Source organism: Bactrocera latifrons, unplaced genomic scaffold, assembly GCF_001853355.1.
Source record: "Bactrocera latifrons isolate USDA-ARS-PBARC rearing strain unplaced genomic scaffold, ASM185335v1 scaffold_34, whole genome shotgun sequence".
Taxonomy (NCBI): domain Eukaryota; kingdom Metazoa; phylum Arthropoda; class Insecta; order Diptera; family Tephritidae; genus Bactrocera; species Bactrocera latifrons.
The window spans coordinates 4,771-26,804 of NW_017536979.1; the positions used below are offsets into that span (position 1 = coordinate 4,771).

The 22,034-nt window shown below is 34.3% G+C and overlaps 1 protein-coding gene across 4 annotated transcripts; it reads left to right on the plus strand.

Annotated features, from left to right (window-relative positions):
* Nucleotides 1–8,158: 8,158 nt before the first annotated feature.
* LOC108971417 lies at nucleotides 8,159–21,821 on the plus strand. Of its 4 annotated transcripts, none has more exons than XM_018937470.1 (6): nucleotides 8,159–8,236; nucleotides 17,221–17,640; nucleotides 18,400–18,516; nucleotides 20,715–20,971; nucleotides 21,156–21,315; nucleotides 21,416–21,821. In XM_018937470.1, the coding sequence occupies exons 2-6, from the start codon at nucleotides 17,441–17,443 to the stop codon at nucleotides 21,576–21,578; spliced, it is 897 nt and encodes a 298-aa protein (XP_018793015.1). In that variant the 5' UTR covers nucleotides 8,159–8,236; nucleotides 17,221–17,440; the 3' UTR covers nucleotides 21,579–21,821. The 4 variants fall into 4 exon arrangements, with proteins under 4 accessions (XP_018793015.1, XP_018793014.1, XP_018793013.1 ...); XM_018937469.1 differs by having other exon boundaries at nucleotides 8,164–8,283; nucleotides 17,180–17,640; XM_018937468.1 differs by having other exon boundaries at nucleotides 8,164–8,283; nucleotides 17,183–17,640.
* Nucleotides 21,822–22,034: the final 213 nt, after the last annotated feature.

Genomic DNA, 22,034 nt, shown 5'->3' on the forward strand with positions numbered 1-22,034 from the left:
ATGTGGGAATATACACTCGTCTTACAATTATTTTGTTCTAATTTGTCCGTATTTTGAACAGGGCTTTTTTGTATATTGCCTGTTTTGTAAATACAGGACTTTTTAATTTTGGCCGAGCACTAAATCCGGCTCGAAGGACAAAATATTAATGTAGTAAAAGTTATTGCTGCGCTGCGTCACTTATTCCTTACCTCGGGTGGCTGGTAGTAAGTGGTAGGCACTGCTATTTTACTTGAAATATTTCCTTTTATTTTCTTTTATCCCTTACCACTGGTGGGAGGAAGTAAAGAATATAAATAAAAGAATGTTTATGTGTGTGACTATGGCACTTTTTATTTATTTTTAAGATTTATGATGAAGAATACAATAACCACCATAAGGGTTGTTTTTCTATATTGTAATCTTATCACAGATGTTTCTTTTGTTTGCTGCATTGTTGTATGTAGTAAACTGATAGTGGGCTGTTATTTATTTATAAATGTATTTCGGCTTTGCTGATAAGTAAGCATGTTCAATGATATTTGAATATATACATCCGTCTTAATTTTTTTTCTTTTAATTGAACCGAGCACTATATCCAGCTCGATGGATAAAAATTGTTTGATTTGTACGATAAAACGTTAAATTCAAAAAAGAATATTTAAAAAAATATGAAAATAAAGACCTTTCTTGAGCTGAGAATTATAAATTATAATTTTATTTAAGTATTTTCTAATAACGCGAGTTAATTAAAAATTAGTCAAAAGATTTATTTTTGAGCTGCACCGAAATGTGTCCTCTTTATTAATACTCTTAATACTAACTTATTACATGGATCTTTGTAGTTTCGTTTTTCAGTCACTGCTATTTTTCTTAAACTTTTTTTTTCTTATTCCATTAGTTACCTTTTTTAAAACCTTTTTTTACGCATCTACTTTTCTAAGCACTTTTTTAGATCTTGCCCCACGTTGGGCGCCAATTAATTCCCGCAAAGAGGGTTCAGAAGGGAATATCCATTTCCGTCATCGAGATCCATGATTTCGATTAGGGCTGTGATGAAAGGAATCGACGTACAAATTATGATGATGTATTTCATTGTTGTTATAACTCAATAAGATAAAACGTTAAAACTTAAATAAGATTGTTTAGATCCTTACCACTGGTGGGGGAAAAATAAAGACCTTATTCAAGCTGAGAAATATTTCATTCTAATTTTATTTTTAAATTTGTAAATCCTATATACTATTTTTGTGTTCTTAGTTATCTAATTAAATATATGATTATGTACAGCCCACCACATGGGGTTGTTTTGAACTATACAATGCAATACATGTGTGTGTGTGTGTGTTGTCATACATATTTATGTTGCATGGTTTGGGTATTTTCAAGTGCACATGTGCAAATTAGTAATTCGTTTTGCGTTTCGTGGGCAACTACGGGCATACTGCCTCATTTTCTTTATTATGTTTTCTTATATACAATATTGTGCTTAAGAATAGATACAAATATTAATCTTACATTCTAAGAAGTATATCTGCAATCCTTTTGAGATAGACTATATGTTACAAGTGGAAAGATTTATCTTACTATCTATGAATTACATTTTGGGACCACCTTAGGCGGACAGTGTTAGTAAAGTGAATATAATGATTCAATACGGACCATATGGGTCGTAAGTGTCATGTTAAATATCCGGCCTTTGGTAGTAACGAACAACACAAAAATTATCTTATACAAAAATACTCTTTAAATTACCTCTGCACTCTGAGAGTTCTGAGTTTAACTCTGATCTTCTTATAATTAATTATATATAATATCTTTCTTAAAAATGAAAATGTCATGTACATATACATACATACATATGTACTTATGAACATTCTGCGAGGTGCATCGATTTGAATAATCGTATGGGTTGGCCACTGATGTTGATCTTCTCGTAACCATTTGGGACCCTTCCACTATAGGTCGTGATCTATCAATTTATTCCCAAGTACTCCTTTGGATACTTCTTTGTAATTTGCCTGTATTTTGAACAGGACTTTTTTATACATATATTGCCTGTTCTATTAATTCCGGACTTTTTAATTTTGGGAGAGCTCTTTATCCGGCTCGAAGGACCAAAAATGTTTGATTTGTAATAACTCAAAAAATAATCTTTAATATCTTACCGCGAGTGAGGGAAAAGTAAAATGTTATTGAGCTGAGAAATATTTCACAGTAGTAAGTGTCATGCGACATACATATGTATGAAATACTAGTAGATACATATGTTCATATTATATAACACTCGTGGTATTAACTTCTCCACTTCAAAATTGAAGCATTCCGATCCAAAGAGGAATAATACTTGATACCTTTCCGATATTTGATCCATAGGCTGGGTGCTCTTAGTCTTTTTTGTAATTACAGATTATCAATATTACTATTATAAGGCTGACAACTGTTATCAGGCTGTGTTTTTCATTTTACTTTTTTTGCTTCATATCTCAGTTCTGTTATTTTCTGAATACTTTTAATGTTTTGAAAATGTATTTCTTCCATACTTAAATTATTTGTGATTGTAATATTAATAATCTTAATTGGATTTGGTAATAATTTCATGTTAGAGGCTTACGATCTCTGTAAATACCTCAATGGAGTTTATTTAATACATACAAGTACCTTACCACTGTTGGGGGGAAATAAAATACATACTTATAACGAGGAAGAATTCTATTTTGACATTTCAAGTCTTTGTATACAATTTTTTGAAACTATTTTAACTAGCTAAATATATGTGTCTAAGTATTTCAAATTCATATTTTATGTTCGCTTATTCATAGTGTACTTGTACATTTGCTTTATCATTTTTAAAGTTAATATGTTGTCATATGTATACAACTAAAAACGAGTATGTAAGCTTGTTGAAAGATATTTGAACAATGTGTATATGTAGACTAAGATATCAATTTGAACATTGCAATTTTTGTATGCGATTACATAATTACGGTTAATAATAAAGTTATTAGAATTACAGTAATGAAAAATGGTTTTATTTTTTGCATTGATTTCATAAATAAGGTTTGTATCCATTTCTTTTACTTTTGATTGGTTATGGTGGTTGAAAAGTATCAATCAAGGGTTAGAGAGATTGAAAGAGAGTTCGACATGTCTTGCTGGTCCGTTCGAATGATTTTTGTAGATATTTTGGGTATAAAAGCAATATTTGCATTATGAATTCGTTCCGGAGGGAAAGATTGAGAATGAAGAGTGCTATTTGGCCGTATTGAGGCGTTTGCGTAAGAAAATCCATTGAAAATGGAATTGTTGACAAACAATTCATGGATTTTACATGACGATAATGCACCATGGCATCGAGCCACGATTGTGACCGAATTTCGAGTCAAAGTCGCAATGAATAATATCAATCAATCACCGTACTTCGAAAGCGACAAAATGAATATTAATGAATAGTTAAATATTTTGCATTTTATTTACGATTTCCGTGTAGTTTTTTCACACAATGTATAACATGAATTTGCTACAAAGGTACCCTTTTAAAGAGAAAGGGGTATCTGTAGATGAATTTTGGTGAAATCGGTAAAACCTCTCTACAACTTTTATGTTCAAAACTATTAAAAGTGCGGTAAGTGTCTAACGAAAAACGTCAGAAACATAAAATATAAGGGCAAAGATGATTTGGTAATCTCTGAGGCATTGCTCACATTTCGGTGAAATTCATATCTGACTTACATATTAATTTAATTCAATTTCGGTATATAAGTTTCCCTAGTCATCTTTATGTCATGACTTCACAAACTAATAAACACATATAAAATACACAGCCATACGTCAGACAACTGTAGTAATCTCTACTTCTATCATGTTCGCCAGATCTGCGGTAGGTATAAAGTTTGTAGTGCGAAACTAGCATTTTGACTGATAATGATCATCATCATGATTATAATTATATGTAAATACGTGTGACGTGTAAAATAAGTATATGAAATAAAGGAATGTAACTATTTAGTAAGTATTAAATCAGAGTTGTTATTTAAGTTTTGCCTATTTTACTAAGGTCATATACCATTTTTGGTATCATTTTTGAAATTAATTATAAATACTTACTGAAAAAAAAAAAAAACGTTTTTTATTTAAATTGTAATTATATTAGCACAAAATTCAAAAATTATCTCCCACTAAGTTATATACATAGTTTCTCATCCCAAAAAATGGCCCTTTCCTGTTTGTCGATAATAATTTCTCTTTCCCTGACAAAACTTTTCTTTTTCGCCATCTATTTTTAATTTATTTGTTGTTGGTCTTGTTTTACCATTTTCACTACTCATGCGATTTTATCACTCATCCGCTCCCGTTTAACGGTCGTCACTGGCGCTGCGCAGTTAGCGTTGCTTGTTGGCCGTTGTTGTTTGATGGCTGCAGCATACACACATTCGTAAGAAATTTTATTATGTTTCACTGTCACTTTTCATTAATGAAAATAACGACCATACGTTAAAAGCACCAAAACAAAGTTTTAAGTACACATCATTAAACAGAAATACTACATAAGATACGTATACGTATGTATGTACGAGTATGTATGCCATGTGAAGATATGTAGGAGAATAGAGCATTGGGCGCAACGTACGACTGGTTCTGATGGATTGGATATACATTTGTATATAATATTTCCAACGTGACACCATTTCCATTTTTATTTTTTTATTTTAATACAATAGATACTTCACCATGGGTCAAATCTTGGGAAAGACCCCCGAAAAGAGGATCGACACACATCACTTCTTAGTCGATTTGAAAGCTGCTTTTGGCGGCACGAAAGCACGAAAATGAGCTGCCTTTATGCCGCCTTATCTGAATTTGATATCTTCAGAATAGATAAGGAAGAGAAGCAAAAGGATCTGGCAGTGAACGAGAGGAAGGCAAGAATAACGAGCTGAACATACCGTGACTTCATCGATGAAATCAATGGATATTTTCATATGGATCAATATGATCATCAGTTGGGAGCTAGCGGAAGTTGGTTAACATTATTATTTTGGAAGAACAGAGGAAACAGAGGTGAGCCATTTTTATACCCTGAACAGGGTATATTAAGTTTGTAACACCCAGAAGGAAGGTCGGAGACCCTATAAATGATCACTATGTCGAGCTGAGTCGATTTAGCCATGCCCTTCTGTCTGTCCGTTTGTCTGTTGTATATACGAACTAGCCCCTCAGTTTTTACGATATCGTTTTGAAATTTTGCAAACGTCATTTTCTCTTCAAGAAGCTGTTCATTTGTCGGAACTGCCGATATCAGACCACTATATTAAACTGAACGATCGGAATCAAGTTCTTGTATGGAAAACTTTCACATTTGACWAGATATATTGACGAAATTTGGTATAGATTATTTTCTAAGGCAACAATGTAATATCCGAAGAAATTGTTTAGATCGGATTATTATGCCATACAAACTGAATGATCGGAATCAAATGCTTGCAAGGGAAACTTCCTCATTTGAAGATATAACTTCAGGAAATTGGGTATGAGTTATTGTTTATAGAAATAATGTAATATCAGAAGAAATTGTTCAGATCGGCTCACCATAGCATATAGCTGCCATACAAGCCGAACGATCGGAATCAAGGGCAAGGTATGGAAAAGTTTCGCATTTGATGTCGTATCGTCACGAAATTTGGCATGGATTATTGCTTAATGTAACAATATAATCTCCAAAAAATTTTTCAGAACGGATTACTATAGCATATACATAGCTTCCATTCAAACTGAGCACATATGTAGTTACTAAAAGAAATGCACCTGTGAAGGGTATTTAGCTTCGGTGCAATCGAAGTTAATTTTTTTTCTTGTTTTTTTTTTCAATATGTTCAGTTCAGCGTTTTCTTTTTATCTCCGTTTATGTTTTATTAACAACTTTGTTCCGAATAAATGTTTCACCGTTATATGATGCATGGTATATGTATGATAGTTCCTAGTGGGCTGAAAGTTTGTATAATCGGTATGCCATAATCTTACTGAAATGAGCTCAAGTTCTAGTGAATAGCTGCAACATCTTATTGTGGATTAATCGAGTCATAAAGTAATAACTATCAAAGAATTTAACATTCATTGTAAATTGTGTGAATCACCGAGCTAATACCCATATATGTTCATTAATTGTCTTGTCGACTTTTCTCATACTTAATATGAGTTAACGACTTTGTAGAATAGTTGAAATGCAAATGCAAAGCCTTCAAGACCTTAACAATAATATTATTATAATCATAAGTTAGTACATTGAACTGTTAACTGAACTGTCGTAAAGTGACTTACCAATGACACATTTGTTTTGCAAAACATTTTCTTCAAATATTTATGACTAATGAGATTTGATCTTTAAATAAGCCAAACATTTCAAACGGTTCATATTTTCGCATTCAGTGAAATATTTATTTCACATTGAACCGGGTACCTCTAAAATTTAGTTTTGGTTGATATTATAGTTGATTACTTTAGAGAAAGGATGAATTTCTTCTTCATTATCTACTCTTACCATCCGGCATCTGATTTAAGATAAGGCTGCAGGTAACGTTTTTATACACATAACGTTATTATACAAATTATAGTAGAGATGACAAAAATATTTAATTCAGAATCCTCGCGACTACAAATAATAGATCTTTGAATGACAAAAAAATACGTCGACTCAAAATATAACAAAACCAATATTTGCCAAAGATGAGTGAATGCGAGGTAATGTTAGCCAATGAAATTCTCACTCTTGTGAAAGTACATTCTATTCCATTACAGGTATGTATGGAACTCAACTTCTTTTAAGAACCCTATTTTCGACGGTTTTCAAGCATAAATCGGCTGGGCCATTTCGTGAGATAACACGTTCACCAAACATCGTTTTCAATAAATCGGTATTGATCATCACAAAAGATGTACCAAACCAAACCGTAATATTTTCGGGACGTAATGGAGACTCCTGGAGTGCTTCTGGATTGCTGCCTGACCAATAACGCATATTTCATTCCGCCAGAAATGAGCCTCATCGCTGAAAATCTGGATCATTTTCAAGTTTTTTGTGGTCAAGCGGCTTCAGTTCTTGAATTTAATCTTGTAAGCAGATTCTTTCGCAAAATTCGCCATAACAAAATCACAGAGATGCCCAACGCTTGAGAAAGACCTGTGAGAGACTTATTTTCTTTGATTTCTTTGTCTCACTGGTATGGGAACATGTTTTAATGTGCCTGTGGATTAAAAATTTTCTATTAGACGCTCAATTGTTGATCTGATGGGACGATTATGACGACCATAAATTGAAGTTGAACTTAAAGTTGAGGCAATTGACTCCGAATTTATTCGTTGTCAAACGGTGCCAAGAGAGCTAAGATGTGAGCACCCCTGATCTATACAGACCAACAGTCCACGACATTCATACCATATATACACCGTTTCAAGAAAGCCTACAAAAGACATTATTTCGAGGTTTGGTGGTCTTTGAATTCACACAAATGACTATATATGTATGTCTGTAAGTTACTCCTCATGACAGTCTATGTCGGTCCTTTATAAGTTTTTTAAAAATTATACTATATTATTTCTTAATTAGATGAAAGGAGCTTTGCTGAAGGGTTCAAGTTTAAATTTTTTACACTCTTTCTGTTCATTAGGAGACATTGTGAATCCATGAGTTGTATGAACTAGATAAAAATAATAAATATTATTGTTGATAAAGCACCAGATCTACAAATATATTATATCTGGTACACATATCGAACATCATGGGAACAGTCCACCGATACCATTATCATGAACACAAAACCATCCCACGTCAATTTTATGCTTCATTGATTTTAAATTCAATGACAACTCTATTTCAAAAGTCGCAGCAATGTGCATAATTACATTTATGTGTGTATGTGTGTATGCATGCTAATCAGTTGTTGTTGGTGCAAAGTACAAATATAAAATCGGTAGAGACTTGGTCAACCACAATACCATGCGAACGTTGGCCAACATCGCATGTGCATTCAAACACGCATACACACACACACACACATGTGTGCCTTTGCGACGAGAGAGCGTTTTCAGCCGTCAGTGAGAGTGATGAAGTACCTATGGCGCGCGAATGGGCGCCAACAACTTCGGCCAAGCGCTTTGAGCCGGGTTCAAATCAGTTGTTAACACTGCATGGCTGCGTGCAGTAGCACGACTTTTAGCAAACGTTTCGACCAACGGCAAACGGTTAAACAACACGAGACGCGTTAGTGAAATTTATTCTACTTCAGCGTGTTAGCAAAAGTTAAAACGGTTGGTGTTCAAATAAGACATATAACTTGATCAATACCGATTGTTGTGTGTCGTAAATTCGAGAAAAGATAAAAATCAGCACAGAAAGCTCCTATGCATTACTCTTATCAAATTTGTGTTGCTTTGTTTTCCTTTTTCGTTTAACCTGTCATAGTGGTTGCGCATGCGCGTGCTATTTAATCAGCGCGTTTTGTTGTTTAGTTTGTAAGTCGTAGAGGTGCGTCTGTGGCGTGTCATATTGACATCTAATTGACTGTGCGTGATCTCATTGAATTGTCATGATGCTGTATAGTGCCTACGGCTACCTGAAATTGCGTTGGACATGCACTGCAGTTGCTCAGCGATTTTATTTGTATATAGATTCATTATTGTTATTGTAAAAGATTTTGTAGTACCTATAAGTAGTTTGGCGTGAATACAAGTATGTTTTAGTGCGATTTTTTACTACAGCAGCCAGTTGTTGACTTACAACATAAACCGGCATCTTTCACAATGGTTTCATCCACTACATTCAGCTGCATATACTTGTATGCGATTACGGACATTAATGTGGAACCATCTAGATCAAAGCCTTTTATTTTTGTTTCTTTTATCAATTTAGAAAACTATGTTATTTGAGTTAGATGTACAGTGACCAAGAGCAAGAATTAAATTAAATTTATTTTCTAATTTTTTTTTATATTTTTTATTTCGTATTTTTTTATATTTTTGTCTCAAAAATTCGATTTGTTCTGATCCCAATTTATTCGCAACTTTTTTTTACTTTCAAATTTGTTTCAGTCCTTCGTAATCCACTCTAGAAGGCTTTTAAATTACTTGTGATAGATCCTCTCGAATTATTGTACAATAAAATTTAACTATATTACTTTTTCTTGTGGATTTTTCGGGACGGTTTCTAATACTTGAAACGATAATTTTAAGTATCTGGTATAATTTACAATAAATTAGTGTCGTCTTCCAATCAATAAAATAAATGGTGTCTCAAAATTAACCCAAGATTTAAATTTGTTGCCATTTACATGTATATTGAAGTGTTGACAACCCTCCAAAAAAGCAAATCGACAGCTCAAAAAACAGCCTTTTTTCAATATTTTGAAAGAATGAAATATCTTATTCGAATTTTTATTGTTACAAACATACGCTATTAACAAAGAAATTCTGAAATTTTTGCGAAACAAAATGAAAATTCGGACATTGCGATGCCTTTTTCGGTGACCCCTCGGAAAAAAAATGCGCTCGCTTTGGCAGGATAACTAACTGGTTTCAACAGGACGATGCCACATGTCATCGACTGCTTTAAGGGAGTAGATTCAACGTGTATGGAAAGCCGTGGAGGCAATTTGCCCTATGTGTTTGTCCATAAACAATCTCATTCTGCGTACTTTATGATTCAACCAAAAAATTGCAATTCAAAGACTATAAACTGTATTTCTATTTCATTCCAATCTTGCGTTAATTCGAGGCACCTTTTATACTCGTATGATGATAAAAAATTTGTATCACAATTAAAGCATAATTTTCGTATGCATTTTGCAAAATGTCACTATTTCTATGCCCACATGTCTATGCGACGCTTTGTTTGGATGTAAGCGCACGATTGCTCTCGCTGCATTGACCGATTTTCGAGCTGAGTTTGCGAAACTGCAGACAGTGGAGCACCATCAGCCGCATTAACAGCGCCAACAATAAACAGTATCAGTTGTTTCTTTAAATTTGCAAAAGTTGCATGACAACTCTAACTTAAAGCGATCCAAAACATTACACAAATACTGCAAGCAACACACATACACACTAGCATATATTTTATTTGCTCGTTTTGCTGTGGTTGCATGCTGAGGCTGCGCCTTACCTTCGACTTCTTTCAACAAAACAACTCTTTGATTAGCGCGAAAAAAATTTAGAGCAAATTAAACCAACAATTAGCGACTGTGAAAGTTGGCAATGAAATCTAGCAAAGAAAATCAGCCGCTTGCAACGTTCACTCCCGCTGCGCAATAATTTAATTAATTTTATCTTTTTAATATGACAATAAGTTGGGTTCTTCACATCGTTAGACACCTGTACACTAGCGTACTTTGGGTCAAAAGTTCACAAATTGTTAATTTTCGTGCTTTTTTACGCTTCACAGCTGATGAAGCTGTCCTTCAATGTACCCCCAACGGACGTTGGACTCAAGCCAAAGTTGGACTTCGTTGGCTTTTTTACAAAATCGGTTACTGTTTAGTTTCGCTTTAAAACGCGTATCGCATATTAATTCCAATGCGAGCAGAAAAAAAGTGGAAATAAGAAAAAATAACATGGAATATGCTTTTATGCTGTTGTTAATATGCCGCTGGGCACTTGGCTTCAGTCGTTGGCTAGATTTTCAATTACACCTGTCTGTCTGTCAGCAGCTCGGATAGCTTGTCTTGTGCTGTAGCTAATGGAGCGATTCTGGTGGACTGACGCATAGCAAGAGCTTTGTTTAAAAATATGATTCATGCATGTATACATGTATACATTTGCTTTTGTTAGGGATAGTTAGATGCCTGCCGTCTGTGTTTAATTGAAGTTAAAAGGGTTAAGCAAAATTTGAAAGCTTAATTAATGTTTGCTTTCGCAAATCGATTACATACTTATATGCATAGGACGCATGAAGTATAGTAAACTCATGAAAATATAATAAAACGGTCATAAGCAGAGTTCTTTCAACTAATGCTGATTTTATAAGATATTAATTTGCGTGTATGTGTACTCCGGCTCATTTAAAGGAAAATTTTCTAAAAATAAATAAAATAAGTGCAAATGCTGAAACCAAAGATCGTCAAAGGCTTTCTCTTTTGATTGCTGATCATCACGCAATCAACGTTTCTGCGGCAATTTGGTGTGTTGCCATAATAAGAAATTTATGTTTGATGAAAAACTACTAGCAAAAACTGTGGTCAAACATTTCTTGGAATCGAATTCAAATTCAAAGTACATAGTTGTAGATCACTGTCAAAGACTAAACTCTATACGGCAATCATTATTCCCCTCCTGCTATATGGTGCAGAGGCGTAGATGATGACAACGTCTGATGAGCCAACGTTACGAGTTTTCGACAGAAAGGTTCTTCAGAAGATTTATGGTCCTTTGCTCATTGGCAACGGCGAATATCGCGTTCGATGGAACCCTAAGCATACATGGTTCAGCGAATTAAGGGACGACGGCTATGCTGGCTAGGTCGTGTCGTCCGAATGGATGAAAACACTCCAGCTCTGAGACTATTTGACGCAGTACCCATCGGGGGAAGTAGAGGAAGAGGCAGTGAAAAAACCTAGTGAAGAAGAACCTGGCTACACTTGGTACTTTTAATTGGCTCCAAATTGCGAGAAAAACAAAACGACTGGCTGTTGTAAACTTGGCTATAAAACCATCTTTCCGGAGAGATTTTTTATAACTAATTCATAATTTTTTTACTGTACTCTAAATTAAAACATAATTTTTTTTTTGAATTTTTAGATCAACCAACCAAAATTAGGAGTTTTTTATACACATTGTAGATGCCGCATCATTTGACATGCTTGTTGTAAAATGCAACAAACAAAACATTTCATTTACATTATGTGAATGATAGACTTAAATACAAGTATGTACTCGTTGATTCTCAATGATAGTGACACACCCAAAGGTGCAGTCAAAGCTTTATTTAGATGAATAGGAAATGACAATTACTAAGTATACCATATACACGGTTTGTCCGGAACTAATCAAGCAGGCTTACCCGATGTTACTTTAGCAAGAAATGGTGTGTTTCGGTGGTACCAGTCCTTTTTGGAGGGCCGGGATGAGGTCGCTGATGAAGATCGGAAGAATGAGTAAATCCAAAGTGAAAACGAATGAGCACCATGAATTTGTTCTTCCTGGACACATCGTCAATACCAAGTTTTACGTGGAAGTCCTCAAGAGACTCAAACGAAGGGTCAATCGGGTCCGACAAGACATTGTAGCCGATTGGAAGTTGCACCACAAAAACGCCCCTGCTCACACCGCCTTTCTTGTGAACAGCTGCCTAACCCAGGCCGGCATCCCAACGCTACCATAGTCGCCCCACCTTTTAATATATATTAATTTTCTACTCCTACAAATACATAAGTATGCTTGAACATCTCTTATTCCATTATGGAAAAATGAGTGCGTTAGTAAATATCTATTCGATACGAGATTTCATCTTTTAGCTTATGTCAAATGTCATCAGTCCACGTGCGATCTCTGATCAGCCATCTTACTTAATTCAAATGAATTTATTTATCTAATGACTAACAATCTTAAGAACTGTGTATCTACCAATAAGTGGGAAAATTCTGGCAAAACAAATACAAATATCGATGTAGTATTTTATTAACTATTAATTCCTATATTCTTTCTTAAAAACAATGGAAACACCGGTATAAATGGTTTGTTGAATTTTATATCCTTGGTCTCTTTAGAAACTTATGAGTAACCTGTCACCCTTTAGTTATAGTATTATACAAAACATACTTGATTCACATACAGCTTTTGCTTCACTCTACTTTAGACATTTGCTTTGACAGATAAGTCCGAGTATGTTTTGGATACGTTTGTTAATCGAGGCGAAGGAAATGTTTGACAACTCTCTACGTTCTTAACTTTTTACGCTTTGCGACGGACCTGTTACTTTCTTCGATTCGTTGTCAAGAAGTATGAGTATTTTCAAGCAAAGTGAGGAAGTTGTATGTGATTCATCTATTAACGGCTGTTGCCAGAGTACTGTATCATCTCACTACTTATTTACATAATCATAAACCCCCAAAAAGTACGTGCATACACAAATGTTATGTAAACACTCATTAGTAAGCGCAGTAAAACTTTCATAACAATTACTTTTATAAAGTTTTCAAAGAGTATTTAGTTGAATGCAGCCGTTAGACTGTGAAATCTAACGTCCGCTTATTAACACTACACAAATGACCCCACTGCGGCTTAACTCACACACGCACAAAAGTTTTTGGGGCTTTTCTCGTTGAACGCGCTTGGAGCAATTAACACACAAGTTTCATACAGATTGTGATGCTGCAATTATAGCTTAAATGTGACACTTTTGCTGGTGTCGCACAGCGCAAGCGCAAATGCGTGTACATTTAGGCAAACAAAAAAAAAAAAAAAAAGAAATAAAAAAGACATTTGATTATGTTAACGGGTGTGTGCAAAGCGTGTCTATTTGGGACTTATCAATTTGCAATTCGCACAACTTGCGAAACCACGGCATTGCGCGAGTGGCAAATGATTGTGACGGTCGCTGGTATCAGCGTTAAGTGCGCATTATCGCGGTGACAGCGCTCGGCATGGCCAGTGCGCATGGGCCAAGTTACACTTTCACTTTGGACATTTTGGGCTCGGCGTTGACGCGTTATGCGTAGATGGCTGTTGATTAGTGTGGGGCCAATGTGAAAAGTGTTTGAATAAATGAAATAAACGCCAAAGAAACGTCTCACCTCACGGTGTACGTAACAAATGCACAACAAACACGAAAATTGAAATACTACTTAAACGCATAAAAGGCTTAAAATTGAAAAATCTGTGTAGAAGAAAGACTTTGCACACGTCACAAATAATATAAATAAACATGCAAAAGTAGAGGCAGACGAACATATGTCTGTATATATTTACATATGTATTAAAAGTAATGGAGAAGCTCCACAGTGACTGGGCGAAAAACGTACTCTTACCGAAAGTTTTCACATTTGTGTAATTTTTTTCTGATTTATGGCGGCGGTCAGCGATAAGCGCCAACGAGCTCATATGCTACTGCGGCCTATTTTGGGTGAACTGTGATCTTTCAAATATTAATCCAACTTGTTTTTCCTTCAACTACAGTACGAAATGTTAAGTGTTGGTGGAGAAAACTCACATTTTTTAATTTCTTTGACTATTTGGATTACACTTTAGCTCTTAGAAATTAATACAATAATTCGGTGCATACTTTAATTAAAACTTACTTGTCAAATAATAGGCCCAAGATGTTTTAAGCCTCCTTCGCCGACGGCATGGTTTATATTATTTAAGCTTTGAAAAAAGCTTCCGAGAGGCTATTATAAAAATAGCTATGATCTTGGAAGCGTTTGAACCCCGACCAGTAAAATGGTCATTGGAAACGTGGAAGCCAAAAGTATTATACATATATTATATATATATATAAACAATTGGAGCTTATATCTATTAGATCATGGGCTTTAATGTTATTCGATAAATGAAGAAAGGCTTAAGTGGGAAAAATTCGTTCTTTTGCGTGGTCAACATCTCTAATAAGTCTAATGCTCGTATCTTCTAAACTACTAAAGCTAGAACAACTAAATTTGCTCAGCGTAAATATTTTAAGAACTTCTCAATACAGTGTGAAATGGATAAAATTTAATTTTGTCACTAAGTTTTACCTCCGAGATGGGACGAGAGGGATTTATGGGAGCCAGTGTGAAAATTGGAAGATGGGCGTGGCCCTGCCCACTTTTTTGGTGAAATTCCATATCTCGGGACTCGTCCGACCGACTTCGACTAAATATAGTACGTAGCATTATTGTCTGATTCATAGGCTATAGTGTGAAAATCGAAATCGGTCAACAGCCACGCCTACTTCCCATACGACACAAATTCCACTTGATTCTTTCACTTTCCAGTACACAAATGAAGAAATAGTTAATAGATGGAGATAAACATTTTCACTAGTACCGAATATGTGAGCCCCAGTATCTATAGTTGACTTTTGACCGAAAATATCGTTTAATGTGTAGGATATATGATTGAAATTCAGATAGAATCCTTTCCTGATAATAACAATTTTTTTACTAAAAATGAATTGAATTGGTTCAATAGTTCCCAGAGCCGCCATATACCTAATATAAAGATTTTCGAACTTCCGAGTTGACAGTTCTTGGCCGAATAAAAATTCAAGTCTATTCCGGTTAAGTAGACCCAACTGTTGGGGGAACGGTGACTTGGTGATTTTATGTATATAACGCATAATTTTTCGGTCAGTATATGAGTTGTATATAGTATGTGTATATTAGGGTGTTTTTTTTATTTTTTATTTTGGACTATTAATTTTTTTCAGTCCCGTCACGAAATTTCCTTGGAATACTTGGTATTTTATGGCATTGCTTTGACTTTAGACGCATATTTCTCAGCATTGTTCACTCTACAAAAGTGTCTAGTGCAAGAAAGTCGAAACTCACACCGGCGAACCAGATTTTTCCATGAAATTCTCGTAAATGACAAGAGCTATAGAAAACATGTTCGTCACAAACTTGTAGGAAATTTTATTTGCTACAAAAAAGATACGCGGTCAAAAGCGCTATCATTAACACTTCTCGAGAGATTCAGCTTTTTAAGTAAGGCTTTATGGAATTTTCATAGACGGTATGTATTAAAAAATCAAAATTTAGATCCTTGACAAAATGGGGGCGAAATAATTATCCAAAATCGTATTCCTTCTAACGAATTTGAAAAATTCAAGGTATCGGTCCAGCCTTTGAACAGTAAAAATAATAAGTAATAAATCTTAAGATTTTACTCGCTGAAGCATATCATAGTCTGTTTAAGGTCCACGGCTATTAGAAATATTTTATTTTTAATATTTACCAGTATAGAGATCGAACCCAGCAGCTCATAACTTATACAAATATACCCAGTTATCAGGACCACCGGCTACATCCTCTGTTTTTGAAAAATATATGATCCAGCCGGGTCAGAAGTTATAAATAATAAATATATATAGGTTTATGTACAAGTATAGTATTTCTTATGGTGCGCACATTTTTACGCTACTTCGTTTAATCAATTTTGACGCTCGCTTTTCGCATTTTACTTTTGCGTTCGGTTATAACATTTATTATGATTGTTTTTGTTTTAATTATTTTTTAATGTAGCTTGCTCGATCTATCGATATTTCTCGCTTCCTCTTTGTTTTCAGATTTCTAAATAGCATTGGCTTGAATGGTGCTCCGAGCTAAAATTGCATAATTAGTTGCCTTGAATATGAATATACTTACATACATACATTTGTATATAAATATTTTCATATTGTGTAGCAATGAATGTGTTTAAAAATACACTAGAATGGCATACTATTCCGGTAGTTTAAAAAGAAAAAATAATATGTTAAAAATATAATTTTTGTGTGGCTTTCATCTTACGAATATTAAGGAAATAAAAACTGCAATAGTCCAATTGGAATTAGAATTAGAAATATTTTAAGTTTTCAAATCAATATACTAAAGGTAGTTAGATATATGATATACATTACATTAGACCATACAGAGCTAGTTACATATAATCCACCAACGAATATCGCTTAATACATTCCTCGATTTATTGAACCATAAATCTGCAATGATCGAGGTGCAATTAAAGAGGAAATACTGTAACAGTTGAGGCTTGACTTAGTCTCCACCGTGCAGTTAAACAATTATTTAGCTTTCGAACAAATGGGGAATATGTAGGCGCGTAAAATTGGCATAGTGTAGATATACTATATATATGTCTACTCTATATTACATTGTAAGTTATGTATGTGCGAGTGGGAAATCTATAACATCTGTCACCTGCCAAATGCCACACTATAAAGTATTCATGGTTGCATATACACCCGAGCGATTATTTTTATATTCACACCAGCCTTCTTTCACAAACAGGACGATTAAAGTGCGCATGTGTGCATGTATGTGTGTAGACGCGCTCAAAAATATAATATGAAATCCTTCATGTCTGTTCTTCAGCGAAAGGCTTCAGTGTCACAACTTAACGCAGTATTGCACAATATTTCCAAGTGAGGCTTTATTCAATGAAATAATGTTGTAATGGTTTTTCGCTAACTAATTTACATTGAAACGTTAATTCGTTATAATTCACAAACGTTATCAAGCAGAGTGCACGCAACTAACTCGGCGATTGTTTGAATTTCAGAAATAATAATATACAAACATACAAACGAACAAGCCAATGCCTAAGTGTGATTTTGAACTAAAACTGAGTAGAAATGTGTTAAACAATTTGCATGCAATGCTTATTTCATTGTAACAACTGTAAAACGCAACAACGTGTCCATAGTACCGCTGCGCCTTCATAAAGTGATTGTTACTTTTTTTTATATAAAAAAAAAAGAAAATTCGTTTTAATTTGGAAAATGTTGAAATTTGCCGTGAAAATCAATGTGCAATTGTCTTGTGTCCTATTGTGTGCGATCTGTGGACTTATCGGGAATGTCGCCACGAAGCCAACAATCAACTTCAGTCTGCCACAGAGCTTCCAAGGCTTTCCCTCATTCGCCTCGTTCACGCAGCAGTACTTCGAGAGTCGCAATTTGCGACAGATGAAAACGTACAGGTGAGTGCTTGTATTGAACAAGTGAAAATTGCCTCTATAGTAGTCGACAATTAACAATTTAGACAATTAGATAGAACGGCAAAGATAACAAGTTAAATGTTTTCACCTAATAAAAGGTGTGTAATAACCTATATTACAAAGTGAAATTTTAAGTGGGCGGTGCATTTTAATTTGCCATTTGCTAATGTCACATGCTCTATATCCCTGCTGTGGTCTTTGCTGCACTAACCGCCCATTAACACACAGGTTATACCATTGTGTCAAATTGCATGTCATTATTTGGCGACTGAAAGCTCAAATGACACTGTCGTTAAACTATAAAGCATATTTATACAGACACGCGATTATTCAAAAAAAGATTGACTTGTTAACGAAGCAGACGAACTCATAGAACTAATTTCATATTGGTCTCGAGAAGTGGCAAAATTTATCTTTCAAAAATTCCCAATAAATTATAAATTTTCCAAGGTAAATGTTACTTAAAAATTTGGAATGAAACCTTCTTCAATTCATATACTCTTTGGTAGTAATTAATCTGTTGAAAATTTATAAATATTTTCTACTGAATCGCAGTTGAATTTATTGCAATGCCACGTAACTTATGTATGTAAAGACAATTTACATTTTCTTCCAATAGCTATTATTATTCCTTCACAGATAATAGTTCGCAATAATATTTAATTATTTCTTAGTTTAATGTTGATATTTATTAAATGCCTTTATGGCGTATTTACTTATTTTTATGTTATTTATTTTTAGTGGAAAGCGGCTTACGAATGACTCGTTAATAATGATCTACTATCATGACTCTACTATTGCCGTGACCGAGTTGGGACCAGAGAAACTGTTGTTGAGTTGCGAACTAATTGAAATTTAGTGAGTTTTAATATATGTAAAAAAATTTTTTTTTTTTGTGGGTATGTTCTTGCAATATCACATAGTATATTGTTTTAAAATGCCGATAAAAAATAGTCTGTGCATAAGTAAATTAATTTATAAGTAAAATGTATCATATATGATTTCTCGATTACCCAGTGATTATCCAAACCTTTATAAAATTGCTTCAAAGCAAACTCAGCAGACAATCTTTTTAACCTAATAGAATGAGCTTAGTGTAGATTACAGCGCTAATCTAATATGTTTTGCTTCTACTTACTTTCATTAAGAGATTACATGGGTTTCCTCCGATGTCATTACCGATGACCTCTCGGAAAAAAAATGTGCGCGCGTTGGCAGGATAACTCCTTACAAGATCATCTAAAGTGAAAAATACATGTTTTGGTTAAAGCCTTAACTTAGAAATTAGACCAAGGAAAAAAAGCTGAGAATTGGATTTTTGACAGACCTTTTCACAAAAATATGAAAATTTCAGTGAAAATTTCGCGACATTTTTTTTTCAAATAGCTATAATTAAAAAAAATCCTTCTACCAAGTCTTTAAGAATTGTACTCAAAGACCCGCGTAAAATTTCATGAAGATGGGTTGAGTAGTTTTCCAGAAATCTTGCCAACCGACTTCAAAAACAAAGTTTCGAGAAAAATGCATTTAAAGACAGCCCAGCTAGCCTCGAGCGCACAAGTTCTCAAGTCTGTATCTCCGAAACTATTACTCGGATGAACTTGAAGATTTAAGACAATACTCTAGAGATATTGTAGAATTTAATAAAATAACAAAAAACATTGGATTTTTTGAAACTCGCAAACCCACGTAACCCCTTAAAATAGGTTATGTTTGAGGCGAATAGATCATACGAAATAACATACTACACATTCCATAATTTATAATGATGCAATTCTTATTCCAGTAGACGGAATATTTTCCTTTCTTATTTTAAAAACTACTGTACACTTACATATGATATAATTTTATACTCTGAACACGGTATATATAACTCTAAAAGGAAAAGTCTGAGACCTTATAAACTATAAATATAAATAAGCAAATCCGGAGAAATTATTCAGATACATAGTAGTAGTAGTAGTAGTAATATATGTATAACTAGTATAGTTCGTGTTCAGAATCTTTTGTACTTGTGAAGGGTATTATAGCTTCGGTGGAACCTAAGTAAACCCGTTTTTTCTGCTTAATTATTAGTTCAATAGAAATTTTATTGAAATCCAAAATAATTGTTTTTTGTTCTCACTTCACAATTGTTTTTTACGAGCGAATAAAATCGCGTGACGTCTATTAATTAATATTTTATAATATTTGATAAAAAATCTTATTTATTTGCTTAAAGAATTATGTTGCTAAAAAATGTTTCCTGTCCGAATATTTTATAAGAAATAAACTAAAAATAAAGAATTTAGATATAGTATATTAGTAGAATGTCTCTTTGTAAAGAAACATCTCGACGTCGGACTGACTTATGGAGCAATTTAGTGCACTTTTGGTCAAGATCTTAAATTGAAAGCGTACAAAATACAGCTTGCGCAAGAAGCCGCTTGACCTTCCCAAGCGACGTCGCTTCGCTCTATGGACTCATGAAAAGTTTCAAGATCCTATGTTTTCGAATCAAATTAGCTTACCGATAAGGCTCATTTCTGCCCATTTCAAGAGCTGCCGCGGCCAACATTTGAAAAAGATAATGCTAAAAAAGAAATGCCAAAGAATGACCTTTCGAATGATGATAAACATTCCCCATTGAATTTGAAGTTTATGTGTTTTTTCTTTAGAAATGTATGGAACCTCGAAATGGATTACCTTATACAACCAAAATTTCTGTCTGAAACCTAACTAAACTGACAAACATCAACCTTTTGACAATTATGTAATTGGCTCAGAGATTCTACTATGATCTGATACTGGATATGATATCTAGTTGGTACTCTTATAAATGTTTAAACCAAAGTGAGCCAATCACCCTGTAAGACAATCGGCTGACTCGTTGGTGATTCAGTTGTAAAATACATAAATAGTTTTTTTAACTTCTCGGTTATTAGGGACCCGTTGGCTTTAAATGCTGAGAGCAGGGATACAACAAGTATTTCCGTACCCCTCAATGCATTTCAATAATAAATATAATTGAAAATGTATGCAAATAAACTTGTATCTTTCTTAATCTCCCAAACCAGCAATGAAAGCGATGGAAAAACTTTACTCGAAGGACTTTCCAAATACAATCGGCCGCTGCGAATAACATTCGAGGAAATGCTGAAACTCATGAACCAATGTGAGCGTGTCGACAAGCTGACATATGCTTCGCGCAATCGCGGCAAGTCTATAGATGTCAGAGCGAGCAACGACAGTCCCGCAAATAATGGTGCTTCCAATTTGGCGGCAAATATATTTCCGAAAAGTCCATTTTCATTGTTGAGCGGCATCATACCGGGTAAGTAATTAAAGCACACACACACAACAATAACAACAACTAATGGAGGTTAATGCATGCCATATCAATTATTACCCAAGTATGACGTACGCGATCTCCATAATTGTAGCTAGCCTTTGACTATTTCAAGCGAGTGCCGATCGTAGTGAGTACAACGAGTAAAATAAAATTTATTATTCCACAGGCACAAAGTGGTGTGGCACCGGCGACATTGCGGAGACCTACAGCGATTTGGGCACTGAAATGGATATGGATCGATGCTGTCGCCTTCACGATCTGTGCCCGGTGAAGATACGTGCCTATCAAAACAAATACGAGCTGATGAATGACTCCTTGTATACAAAGTGAGTTTGTGTAAATGAAATTCATATGTAAATATATCTACCTCCATAAGCATATGCTATATATATATACATATATACTACATCGTTATTATTCCGACAGATCTCATTGCATATGCGACGATATGCTGTACTCATGTCTCAAAAGTGCCAACACGTCGGCGGCGCAACTGATGGGCTCAATCTACTTCAATCTGGTGCAAGTGCCCTGCTTGGCAGGCAGCAATGACAAATATCGCTTTAGAGCGGCCAAAGAAGGATTCTAAAGTAGGAGCTGAGTGTCAGGCTTTGGAATATTTTATTTATAATAAATAAAATTATAAAAACGTGCAAAGCAGGAATAGCCAAATTTTTGTAAAATATTTTTATATAATTTTTGTACAAAACTTAATTTGTTGTTATGTATGATTTGCGATAGCACTTAAGAACTAACATAAAGCGGAAATACAAGTTTTTATTTATTTTATACTTTTTCACAAGAAATAAAGAGATGGTTATTTATTTATAAACAATAGCGTGCATGTTAATAGTACATCAGTTTTAATGAGTTCCTTCGACGAAATGGACGAAAAGTGGTAAACTCAACTATCAAACATCGATCCTTTGAGAGTCGATTTACATTAGTTTCGTGAAATACAAGTACAAGTAGTAAGAAACTGTATGTGTTTTTTTTTCATATCGTGAACGGGATATATTAAGTTTGCAAAGATGTTTTTAACACC

What these genes read in the sequence shown, in the direction of transcription:
- LOC108971417 (XM_018937470.1), top strand. Translation starts at nt 17,441, where the DNA reads ATGTTGAAATTTGCCGTGAAAATCAATGTGCAATTGTCTTGTGTCCTA. An exon ending in TGCGAACTAATTGAAATTTA is followed by an intron (nt 18,517 to 20,714) that starts GTGAGTTTTAAT and finishes CTCCCAAACCAG; the next exon opens with CAATGAAAGCGATGGAAAAA. An exon ending in GTTGAGCGGCATCATACCGG is followed by an intron (nt 20,972 to 21,155) that starts GTAAGTAATTAA and finishes ATTATTCCACAG; the next exon opens with GCACAAAGTGGTGTGGCACC.